We start from the raw sequence: 13,075 nt of genomic DNA, 5'->3' as shown, positions 1-13,075 counted from the left end.
ATGTTTGTTGATCCTTTTACCAAGTCATTGACTAAAAAGTCATTTCAAATACATGTGAAATATTTCAGATTCATAATGTAATGTATTGTAAAGACAATCAGATATTATTAAAATGTTTGATTATGAAATATCATAATCTATTCAGTGTATATATCATTATTAAATTTAGATAAAGTTTAGGTGAAAATATTGGCGGGTTAAGATTGGCTTCTTCATACACAATTATCTCTATTTATTAAATGTAAATAGAGATAAGATCATTATTTATGAGACGGCTAATGAACTTTTGAATGGAGATATACCTGTAAGCTGGGATAAGATTTACAGTTGTATCAAGATGAGATCATTTATAAATTGACAATAATCGGAGTAAATGTACCAATCATTTACTAAATCTACTAGAAGCCGAATTAGAATTCATAAGTTGAATTCAGGATTATTCATTGGATGATCAAAATCTGTATGATGTTAAATTTGTGAAAAATATATGTTTTTTATTAGTAAAGAGAATAACTTTGTAGCATGTAATTCATAGCACATGTGTTATAGCAACAATAAGGGTAGGAGGAGAATGGATCCCTACTTCTTTACTATGTGAGACCTTGAGATTATAAGATAATCTCATTTTTTACCCTTAATGACTTTTTAAGTTGTCTACTTGAAATTTTAATCAGTGTCTACTACTTTAGCATGTATCCTAATGACTATGGATGATTCGGTTTATGGAACATGATTAAAAAAGTGACTGATTAAAATGAATAAATTCTAGTTAATAAGGAAGATTATAATAAACTTACGTATTTTTCATTTATTCACTAGTCGACCAATTACATTTTTAGTTTAGTACTAAACATATATAATTGTGAATAATGATAATGATTGGAGATATTAAACATTTTCTTGACATAATAGTCATTATGAGGGATTAGAGATGTTTATATTGATGTAAATGATATAATCTAGGATAAATGCAAGATACAAATGTCTCCAATTTGTCTTAAAGAACAACTATGTAAAGTGTGACAAATTTATTAGCATTAATCACTCAATATGTTTGTTGTCGCACAAATTATTTTTTCTTAAGTATGAATTTGATGTTCTTATTTGATCTTTGTGGTTTGACTTGGACGAGTAAGAGATGTTGGACTTGGGAACTGTAGGAGATGTGCAGTTAGATAACTTCCCATTAGTGGAAGGCAACTGCACGTTGTAGTTGGATGGCAACTACACCTTGGAGTTGGATAACTTCCCATTTAATGGAAGCAATGTTTTTATCTTTCCACATCATATATATACATCCAAGTCAACAAAGGCAGATGATGAAAAAGAGAGAGAGCATAAAAGAACATCAATCGTGAGGAGTTTGACTTGTGAATAGAAGGGTGATTCGTTGTAATCACCTTTCAAACAACAGATAAAAAGAGCAAGAAGGGACATTATTCTTAGTGAGTTTTTATTTGTGCAACTGTTCAATTTTTTTATTCAACATGTTCTTCCTCTCAATTTCATCCAAGTAAACAAGATGGGTTGTCCTATCAAGCGTAGCAGAGAGGAACATCACGCAATTAAGCTGGCTGGTCTCATCTCCAACTTCAATTGAGTTAACAATCACCCATTCAGGTCTTCTGATGTATTTTCCATTTGAAAGCGTACAATCTCAACTTCTAACTATATTTGTTCACATTTTCTACTAAGTTGGTCATTTTCATGCCATACACATTAAACACAATTGAACAAGAGAAGAAAAAGGTTGGCTTTCAAGCATATTGATGTAGCGTTGTTCAATGGTCGATCAACTTGTTTCATTTTGTTATACTTAGAAGATTAAATATCACAAAACGAACACAACAATGAAAGAATAGGATGACAACTATAATGGAAAGAAGATAAGCAACTCAACAAGGAAGTCAAAAGCTGGAACCCGCCAATAAGAAAATACCTGTGTAGTTTTCAGCAGTGCAAGCCCTTCAATTCCAGAAGTTATACTCAGAGTCCCATATTTTTCAACTTTGACTTCTGTTGTATGTTTCTCTGAGCCAAGTCTGAAACCTGATGGAAAAAGAATCCAGTAAAAAAAGAAGAAAAACTGTAATAATAATAATTGCAAAAAGCGATTTTCATAAAGAAAACAAAAAGATTTGACGGCTAGAAACAAATCATTATAGCGGCATAGTTACAAACACATGGTTTCATCTAAATCAGTGCATGTGGATTGATATTTATATTATCAATAGACTGTTAAGAACACGAAGTGTAGCTTGTAGATCTGTGTTCTGTCCCTTTTTTTTGTGCTTTCCATGTGCTTTCTGGCAACCATGCTAAACCCAATAAACAACATGATTATGAGAGTCTGAGATTAGAAACCATTTGATTAAGAATACAAACTTGATTCAGTGTAAGCCATTTAGCTCTATCCAATCTTCACGAAAAGACTCATTCCCTATCTATATGGAGAATGAATGAGAAATTCGAAAATGAAAAGACAAATACCAAGATCCTCCAAATTGGGAGCAACGCGAAGATAAACAGTCAAAGATGAGATTGTGACATGAGCAAACTAACCATGCGAGTGCGATCGGCCGTCAATGTCCACCCGCTCCCATGGCTTCTCAACTATATCGATCACAGCTGCGCTAACCTACACAAGATACAGAAAAAGGACCGCTACTTTCTCCAAGAAGAATCGTAACACGAGAAATCAGAACAGACGTTAGAGAGGGAAACCCCCATTTTAACCTGAGGATAGTATGAAGCGAAGTGCCTCCCAAGAAGAATGGCGAAGCCCTCCATGGAAATGACTTCCGTGCACTCTTTCGCCTTCGCATATACCTAACGTCTCGCACAAAAGGAACAACTCGAACCCAAAACACAAAGCTATCACCAAATCGAAACCCAACAACAATCTCACAGTGTTTTTAATGGAATCGGTGGCGACGATGGCGGAGTTGTCGCCGGAGGTGTAGGCAGGGAGACAATCGGAGAAGAGGCTGATGGCCACGTTCCACTCGACGATCACATCGCCGTCGCCGCCGACGTTCTTCCAGACCCTGGCAACCCGGACCCTGCTCTTACCGTGCTTCTGATCGATCTTGAAACCTTCCGCCATGACCAATTTGCCCTCGTCTCATCGCTCTTTGATCAATTTATAGAGGCGGAAGGGGATCATTCCCATCAGAGCCGTCAAACGGCAAATCCACGGCGGGGCGGACCGTCAGAAATCCTGTGGGCAGGCCAGAAAACCGACAGGACGATCGCCCAACAACTCGATCAAAAAATAAAAATAGATTAAATATATTAAAAAGTTTAAATTTAAATGAAATTGATCTTAACTTTTTGTTTTAGACTGTAATATAAATTGATTAAGTTTGTTAATTTATTAAATTTTTTATTTTAAATTTAAATTTAAAAAAATAATTTTTTTCAATCTACGAATCAATTCAAATCCATCGCAGATCGATCCATACGGATCGCAAGCTTAAACAGATTAGTCCACCTGAATTCATTTTAAAATAAATTGATAAAATTTTAATTCACTTAAATTATTTGATGGAACCAATAAACCTGACAGATCTAACCAAATCAATGACTCTTGTTCCTGTTGAGATCCGCTCTTGGATGCGCCTGACTCTTTTCAACACTAAGCTCGAACAAAGTCTGGAGATGAAAGAGCTGTGAAGAAGATGGAACCTGCACTCGCAACAATCGTGAGTAGGAAGGTCAGGGGTTGTCCTGGCACGACCACTCCGATGCTTAAGTCAGCTCGTGAAGGAGGAGGAAGATGGCGAGCAGAAAGTAAGGAGAAAGTCGAAATGGTGAGAATGCATACCTTCCTCCTCTATGGGACCAACCTTATATATGAGTCTGGGGAGTCACATCACCTCGTGGGTATGATGAAGGTCTCATCATTGTTATGCGCTTGTCAGAGGGCATGAGATATTCAGAGTATGTGTTTCATCGTTGACTTGTATCTGAGGGGTCATATCATGTACATCTGTCAGGGCATTACCATGATTGGTTGTAGAGATGTCAGGGGGACCTTCATGAATGTACGGTGGAGGGAGTGGTTTTTAAGAAACAGAGCAAGAAAAATCGAAGGGGATCGACTTGGCTCGAGAAGGAGAATCCGTGTCAGGGATTCGAATCAGCATACAAAGCCGACTCGGTTGTTCTGAGAGTAGGCAGAAGTCTTCCACTCGGGGGATTCGGACCCGTGCTGTGAAGAGCTTCCAATAGATCCCCGACGCGACTCACCCGACTCGGTTCGCGCGACTCAACTCGGTGATCCATATGACGGGGGATTCGGCTCGGCTCGAGCTCTATGAATCACACCGAGTAGAGCTTGATAAGCTACTCTCGGACTTGACTAACCGCGACCCACTTCCGCGACCATAACAACTCTAATTCCCATTACAAATGCTTTCTTACAAAATCCTATGCGTTAATTGATCTCTCTCAAAAACCAATATAATTATTAAATTAATTAGAAATTTTTTTATAAAAAAGGTATTTCTTGTTCTACATATATTAGAAGAAAATAAATTACGCAACGATGAAAATAAAATAAATTTTATTAACCTACAGATATAAATTATTTAATTGCTTCAAATGGAAATTCTAAAAATAAATAGGGTGGAGAAAAAAAAAGGAGACTTTTATTATTGCAATTAAGAAAAAAACCCCTCAAAAGAGATGGATGACGAAATGCTTCAAACGGAAAGGATAAAAGCAGAAGGAAGTAACCCAACTCGAGCGACTCGATAAAGCTCGTCATAGGACGCACAGGCGGCAGGTTCTCTAATTGGGTAGGTAAAGGTCACAATCGATGAGTCGTCTGATGCAGCAGTAGGAGAGAAGGAAACGGAAAGTTTAGTTTAGTCTGTCCAATTTGAGACGGATGAAAGGAAGGGAAAGGGAAGAAAAGAAAAAAAAAATGAGGGATTTGAAATCTGTTCTTTCTCCAAATAGATGAGGAGGAAAAAAAAAAAGGGAAGGATTTGATGTGGGTCCTTTCTTTTAAGTTTATATGAAATGAATGAGAAAAAGAAAATATTAATATGTATCACTCTCATTAGGTTAATTCCATCACCTTGAGATACATCATGTGATTTTTTTTTAATCTAGATATTTAATTTTTTAAATTGATTAATTTTAAAAATGATCGATTCGTCATAAAAAGTTTCTATTAGTCATCAGAATAAATTAAGAAGTGCTAATTTTGCATCGTTCTAGAGTAGTCTTCCCATTGAAAGAAATTAATTCACAGTATGTCATAGCTAAGAATCGGATTAACTACAGAAGCATCTTGTTGTTGCACCGTAGTTTTTTTTATAATTTGCGTATCTAGCTCTTCAAATGAACTAATCCTATAGGTGACTTATCCGATCCTATGAAAATTTTTCATCGGTCACCAAGTAAATCAAGAAGCATGAATGGTGCATCACTCTGCAACCAGCATTGCAGAGTTATCTTCCCACTAGAAAAATTAATTTGCAGTGCAACATAGTTAGAAATCGACTCGTGAATGTCTGATTAACTATGAAAGTGTCTTGTTGTTACACCGTAGTACCCTAAAATCCTAAATTCTAAAAAAATATGATGTCTTTATTACTGACGAAGAGTGATACTATAAAAGTAGACAACTATTGACAAAGGTCAAGCATCTTACTTTGTTCTTTGATTTACCGTATATGTAGAGCGTGTAATAATAGTTTCTTTTATGATGGCCAGTTGAATTGTGAGATAATTTATAAGAATGTGTAGATTCATATATACAGGATATTAGAAGTGTATTTGAATCTAATACTTTATCAACATGAATAGCTTCTGATTCTTGATTATTGTATACTCTTGGATTTATGATTTATATATTTTTTTACTTATCTAAAAAAATGATTTCTTTATTAAAATAATTTTAAAATGTCCCATTTTCATTTATTATTAAAATAATAGGACATCCATCTCAATATATTTTTATTTTAAAAAATATATTTATTTTCAATATTATTGTAGCTATTATATAATTATAACAACTACGCATAGTTGTTGTAACTACATCGCTGTAAGAGTTATAATCTTATAGTTACTATAGTATAATATTAATAAGTATTGACTATAGATGAATTATCTTTATTATAATGGTTACATTATAATATTATTAGTATCGATCAGAATTAAAGTATTCATAGTAATTATGAATCATAACTAATACAATAATATCAAATAAGGATATTTTTGAAAATAAAATTGAATTGAGATAGGATGAAATGTTGTTTGATAATAAATAAAAACGAACACTTTTCCACTATTCATGTAAAAAAGAGTGCCCTTTTAGTTTTTATACTAAAGTTTTTGAAGGATTCTCATATAGAGAAAACAAGGACTAATAGACCGAGGACTTTTACAAGTTGTCAATATTTTCACAAATCCAGACAATAATTCCTCATAGGAAAAATTCAAATCTTTGAATAAGTAACATTTTACTATTGAACCACGGTTTCAATATTACTCATTTCACATATGTAACTTTCATAAGACTAAAAACACATAGTACATTTCCATTATAACCCTCCTTTTTTTCCACGTGAGTTTGCGTGTGTCTCCAAATTTTTTCAAAAGCCATTGTAAATTTTCAAAACTCAACCACTTTTAATTTATGGTATCAATTTTAGGTTTGAGGGTATGAATAGATTAAGGAGGTTTCTAGGAGTTCATTGGTTTTAGTTTGAAGTAATTCGGAGATCTCAATTTTGAATTTTTGAAAGGTTTAAGTCTATCAGTCAGTTTCGATCAAAACTGACTGATAAACCTAAAGAATTTTGAATCACTTTAAACCAAAATCAATGTACTCCTGGAAGCCTCCTTAATGTATTCATGTCCTCAGACTTAAATTTGATAGCTAGTATAAATTGATAGTGATTACGTTTAAAAAATTTACAAAGGCTTAGAAAAATTTATCACAAATTCAGTATAAGGCCTAGGATAATAATACTCACTAACAAACACCATCAATGGGTTCTTAAGACTCATTTGGTTCAGAAAATATTAAACTTTTGAATCTTCGAATGGTGTAGGTCCATCAATTAATTTCATTCTATCTAAAGAACTTTAAGTCACTTCAAACTAAAATTAATATACTCCTAAAAGTCTTCTTAATACATTCATGCCCTCAGACTTGAATGCGATAGCATAAATTGAGAGCGGTAAATTTTGAAACTTGCAAAGGCTTGAGAAAATTTGGCATAGACTCATTATAAGGTCTGAGATAATAATACTCACTAATCAACATTATCAATGGGTTCATATGACTCCTCTAGTTTGAAAAATATCAATATTTAAAATTTTTGAAGAGTGTAAGTCTATCAGCTAGTTTTAACCTGAATTCGATAGCATAAATTAAGAATAATCAATTTTAAGAAACTTATAAAGGTTTGAAAAAATTTATCATAAACTCATTATAAGGCCTATGATACTAATACTCACTAACCAACACTACTAATAAATTCCTAAGACTTTTTTAGTTCGGAAAATATCAAACTTTTAAATTTTCAAATAGTGTAGATCTATTGGTTAGTTTCAGACTCTAAATCACTTTAAACTCAAATTAATATACTCTGGAAAGCTCCTTAATATATTCATACTCTTAAATCTAAATTCAATAGCATAAATTGAGAGCGGTTAAATTTTGAAAATTTACAAAGGTTTTGCAAAAATTTGGAGACACATACAAACTCACATGGAAAAAATAGAAGGGTATAACAGGAATGTGCTACATGTTCTTAGAATTATGAAAGTTACATATGTGAAATGGATAATGTTGAAACCTACTTAGGTGGTTCAGTAAAATATTATTGAATAAGCTCTTCAAATTTTCCAATCTATGTGCCATCTCCCTTATATATTTTCAAAAGCAAAATGAGCTGAGATAGAATCAAGCATTATTTTAATAACATATAAAAAAGAAACATTGATTTAATGATTCTAAAATAAAAAATAAAAAACAAAAAAATGTCCATTTGATTTTTTGCCCGAAAGGATGGTCTTCGTATAGAGAATACATGGACTATAGAGAATACAAGGACTGATAGACTGAGGAGTTATATACCTTGATTGTCTCCTTATGCCCAACTAAAGCCCCCATTGATTGTCTCCTTCAAATACACCTTGATGCAACTAAACCTAAACATTGCAAACCCTCCTCTCTACTTGCATCAATGCTCATCCTAGCCGCGATCGAATCGCGTCTGCCTTACGGGTTCAATCATAGTCATCTAGTTCCATGCGTGACGACTAATTTGGGGCCTCACTAAGCTGCAAGGCATTGGATCTCCAATGATCATCTATCTATTGAACAATCAATGATGAAATATAATCTGGAGAAGAAATATAATGGTACAAGAAAAAGTTTCAACCTGAGGAGAAATCATACCAAATAATTGAAGACAGACTGCACAAAGAACTGCCACTATTTTGCTTGAGCAATACTCTGATCAGCAATCGAAAAGTGATTGTTAGGTATACTCAGAAACATGAAGCAGTGCATGAATTATTGTGAGAATACAGCTATAGTATCAAAAGAACAAACAATAGCTAGAATAAGATTGCTCTTCATTTGTCCAAAATACTTGTCGATTATATAATAAGAGTTTCATACTTTCTCTTTCTATTTACACCAAATCCAGACAGTCGATTATACCTGGTAGAAACAAATCCCACAGTTCTTACTGATCAAACATAACAACAATCATAAAACTCTAATTGATCGCCTTAAGGACTCGAAAGACTCTGAAAGGGCTTGAGAGATATTTAGGAACATATACCATAAGAAGCAGAAACAAAAGCAAGGAAACTATCATTTGAAGGTTTAATCATCGGCCATCAGCAGAAGTGAAAGACTCTGCAAATCCAGCAGGCCTTGCAGGGATGCTTCCTTTACTATCATCAAGACTAGCCGAACTAACATCTGTAGCATCAGCAGCTTGCCATCCCTTCACCATCTGAAGAAGGGGTTTACCAAAATCAATACCTAAATTTTCCTCCTGGTCATCATTCACAGGCTTCCATTTGTCAACAAGTGGGGCAAGCACATTAACGGCATGCCCCATCTCAGGTCGCTGGTAAGGCTCTCGAGCAGCACAATGGCCTGCTAGATCAGCAATGACAACAAAACTTTCAAAGGTCTCATCTGTAACAGCAAGAGATGGGTCGATGATGCTCCTTAACTTATCTTTACTAGTCTTCATGCGACAGAACCAGGAAGCCAAGTAATGGCTTTCTTCAGGCCTTTCTTCATCTAGAGCCATCATGCCAGTCAATAGCTCCATGAGAACAACACCAAAACTGAAGACGTCAACTTTTGTCGTCACTTTTCCAGTCACTGAGAAAACAAATAGAAGATTTGGATAAATGTGTGACTCAGTCTTGGAGAGACAAAAGTGCAATATTTGAATTTAAAGAACTAGATTTCCAAAATTCAACAACAGTATTGCACTCAATGAAATATTTATTTGTCAAAGGTAGCTCAAGGCCTAGAACATTAAAATGTAACATGAGTTGAAATTTCAGATTGGGGAATAAGACAGTACATGAACCAAAGCAAACAAGACTTGGAAAATCAAAAGGATCCAAAATAAAAAAACTTCTTGATGATGAACTATTCAGTCGCATACTTCCAAAATCTTACTCTTTTTTTCTAAATACAACTAAGAGAGAACACAACAATGTGCTCATTCAGTTTGGGAAACTAAAAAAATAAATATTATATATATTAATAAAAAACAAATGTCCAATTTCTAATCTCATGGGATATGCTTGTATAGATGATATTCAGTTCAAATAGGAGCAAGGATGTACATATTGCAGTGTTTCAAAATGAGAAATCATTATCAACTTCCAGCATCACAGTTTTTGACACCTACATCCTAATGCAAAGCGCAAATAGAAAAGGAATGACAAATTTACAATCAAGATACTTTAATTGTTTCCAGAATGCATCAAGTGTGGCACATATCGTTTGCAACAAAACTTTATTCTTTTGTGAATAACACACCAAATATGCCTATAACTTAAATTCAAGTAAGCAAAGTGCCATAAATCATAACAATGATCATAGCATGATCTATTGATAGTGTTAAAATAGTTCATGGATTTACCGGCATATTCTGGAGCTAAATACCCAAAGGTCCCAGCAAGTCTAGTTGCAACAGATTGTTTCCCATCAGGTGCAAGCTTTACTAATCCAAAATCTGAAATTTTTGCTCTGAAATCTTCTCCTAATAGTATATTAGAGGACTTCAGATCTCTGTGGATAAATGACTGGTGAGCCAAGTTATGAAGATACTCCAACCCATGAGCAATGTCCAATGCAATGTTCAGTCTCTTTTTCCATGACAAAGGCTCCAACCCCAGCTCTTTCCATTGGAAAAGATGCCTACTTAAAGCTCCCTGATGCATGTATTCATATACTAAAAGTCTCTCATTGTCTTCTGCAGAATAACCCAAAATAGAGACCAAATTACGGTGTCGAACCTTTGAAAGAACAGAAATCTCTGAGTGGAATTCATCTAAACCCTTGTTACTTAAAACAACACACTCCATTCTCTTAACTGCTATCATTGTCCCATCATGCAATTCTCCCTTGTAGACCACACCAAATCCACCACGACCAAGCACATTTTCAGGAGCAAAGTTTTTTGTAGCACTTCGAAGAACTTGGACAGATATTATCAAGTTTCCTGAATCTATGGCATAGGTATTAGTATTATTGCTGCTGTTTAGGCTGTAACGTTCAGTAATGCTGGTGGCTATGCTAGTATTGGCATTATCTTTTGCCACCAACTTATCTAAATCAGCTAGATCTAAAGAGTTACTAGGTTGAGTTGTGGCAGAGCCTGTTGATGCTGTTACAGAAGTTTTGCCCTTCCAACGTCGGTAACAAAGTAGCATGACAAGAAGTATTATTGAAATTCCAAGCACAATTGGAATGATGATAAATAAAACAGTTGACTTTCTAGAACTTCCTGCAATATCACTTGAACTGGATGAGGAAGATGGCGCTCCAGGAGCCTTTGGTGAGTCTGTTGATGGGGTATCAGCACTTGGAGGAGAGTTGCTAGGAGAAACAATGCTGGGAGATCCTGGTGGTGAAGGATCTATCAGCAACTTATTTCCATCCAGTAGGACCTTTACATTGCTAGTGAATTTTGGCACTGGAGGTGAGAGATCATTGGAAGACAGGTTCAGCATTCTTAAAGATTTCAAACTTGCCAAGCTAGTAGGAATTAAGCCAGTAAGATTGTTCCCCTCTAGAAAAACATTCGCTAGAGAGTCCAATTCACCCAGAGTTGTACTGATGGTGCCACTTAACTCACTGTTTGGCAAATTTATAACTAAAACCTTGCCATTGGAGCAAGAAACGCCTAACCAAGATCCAGTGCAAGGATCATTACCAGACCAAGAATTTGCAAGCTTTTGTGGAAAGTTTACTCCATCAAGGAAATACAAAAGTGCAGTCACATCTGGTGAGCAAGGCACTCCTGGTTTAGATTGGCAAAATGAGTTCTCAGCATATGTGAAGTTAGTGAAGCTCACTTTTGGAATTGGTCCCATTAACATATTATTATCCAATTGTAATGAGTTGAGCTGTGGCAGGTTTGTCAAATTTTCAGGAACAAGACCAACAAGTTGGTTGTTGTTAAGCCAAAGTCGTGACAAGGAAGTTAACGCACCAATTGAATTGGGGATGGATCCTGAAAACTGGTTCCCATGGAGCCAAACATCATTCAACATTGTCATTTTTGCAATGACATCAATTGGACCAGACAACCCTGGGCCATTCTGATTGTTAAGCCACAGAATCTGCAGTGGCAAACCAGAGAAGCTTGCTGGAATGCCGCCGATTAGATTGTTATAAGAAAGTTTCAGGGCAGATAAAGAGCTCATGCTTCCAAGGAACTTTGGTATTTCACCAGCAAGGTTACATTGAACGAGTGACAGATTCATCAGCTGGGCTGAATTCGCCAAATCCGAGGGTAAAACCCATCCGGTGCTCTGATTCAGGGGGTTCTTCTCCAAGGATAGAACCTGCAACGCAGTGAGGCCGACGAAGAAATCCGAAGGAATAGTGTCGAACTGGTTGCCTCCAAGGTAGGCATACTGCAGATTGGACAAACCTCTGAAAGATGGCAACTGTCCGTTGAAATTGTTCCTTTGAAGGCCGATATTACTCAGCATAGAGAGCTTGTTGAAGTCCTTGGGTAGAGGCCCGCTCAACCCCATGCTCTGGACCTGAATCTGAGAGACTCGAGATCCAGAGCAGAAGACGTGAGGCCATTTAGGAGTGCCGCACGGATCCTTATTGTTCGTCGGCCATCCAAGCAGCTCCGCGTTAGATAACCCTTTCCTGAATTCGTCAAGAATCGCATAATCTCCCGGGTCTGTGGCGCTCCGGACCAAGGATTTCATGCAAACCAAGCACAAAAAAGCGATTCTGATCCAGCTCTCCCTCGTCATTCGCAACATTCAGAACCTAGATAGAACCGATCCCCCAAATCCCAAATCAAAATAACAAACACAAAGCTTCCAGAACAAGAACCAGCAAAAAGCAAAAGGAAAATAAAAAAGTGAGGCCCTAATCTCCACACTGCAACTCACCCTCAACAGCTCCGGATCCGAATGACGACGCTTTACAGCTGGGATTCCCGGGCCTCCTCGGCTTTCGCGCCATAGAAAGAGGGAGCAGAAGGCATCGCCGAGATCTCCAAAGCCAAAGCAACGGATTGCGGCAGTAAAAAGAAGGGTTTTGATCGCCTCCCGTAGCCTAAAACCACATCAAAGTCGGGATTTAGTTCAATTCAATCACCGAATCCCTGGCGAAGGGCGGAAGGTCAGGCGGCGAGATCCAAGACGGCGAGACGCGTCGATGGAGCATGCTGCATTTAGATTTGGATCCCGACGAGCAACAAAAATGGCGGACAGCACGGCTGTCTCTTCCACCACAGAGCATTCCATTTCCCTGCCCGACCTAATTATATTGTTCTCATTCTACTTTTTTCAATTACATTCCTCAAAAAATGGAAAT

The 13,075-nt window shown here is 36.3% G+C and overlaps 2 protein-coding genes across 2 annotated transcripts; both read right to left on the bottom strand.

The window, feature by feature from the left end:
* Positions 1–1,870: 1,870 nt before the first annotated feature.
* On the bottom strand, positions 1,871–3,153 carry LOC141844793 (uricase-2 isozyme 2-like). The gene is made up of 4 exons (XM_074732790.1): positions 2,909–3,153; positions 2,737–2,829; positions 2,563–2,638; positions 1,871–2,049 (listed from the first exon to the last, which is right to left on the bottom strand). The coding sequence occupies exons 1-4, from the start codon at positions 3,104–3,106 to the stop codon at positions 1,871–1,873; spliced, it is 546 nt and encodes a 181-aa protein (XP_074588891.1). The 5' UTR covers positions 3,107–3,153.
* Positions 3,154–8,603: 5,450 nt separating this feature from the next.
* On the bottom strand, positions 8,604–12,978 carry LOC141845328 (receptor protein kinase TMK1-like). The gene is made up of 3 exons (XM_074733396.1): positions 12,649–12,978; positions 10,149–12,523; positions 8,604–9,373 (listed from the first exon to the last, which is right to left on the bottom strand). The coding sequence occupies exons 2-3, from the start codon at positions 12,514–12,516 to the stop codon at positions 8,865–8,867; spliced, it is 2,877 nt and encodes a 958-aa protein (XP_074589497.1). The 5' UTR covers positions 12,517–12,523; positions 12,649–12,978; the 3' UTR covers positions 8,604–8,864.
* Positions 12,979–13,075: the final 97 nt, after the last annotated feature.

The sequence above is a fragment of the Curcuma longa genome, chromosome 14, assembly GCF_044706935.1.
Source record: "Curcuma longa cultivar G26 ecotype Majalengka, Jawa Barat chromosome 14, ITB_CL_G26_1.1, whole genome shotgun sequence".
NCBI lineage: Eukaryota > Viridiplantae > Streptophyta > Magnoliopsida > Zingiberales > Zingiberaceae > Curcuma > Curcuma longa.
This window is presented reverse-complemented; position numbering and strand designations above follow the sequence as displayed.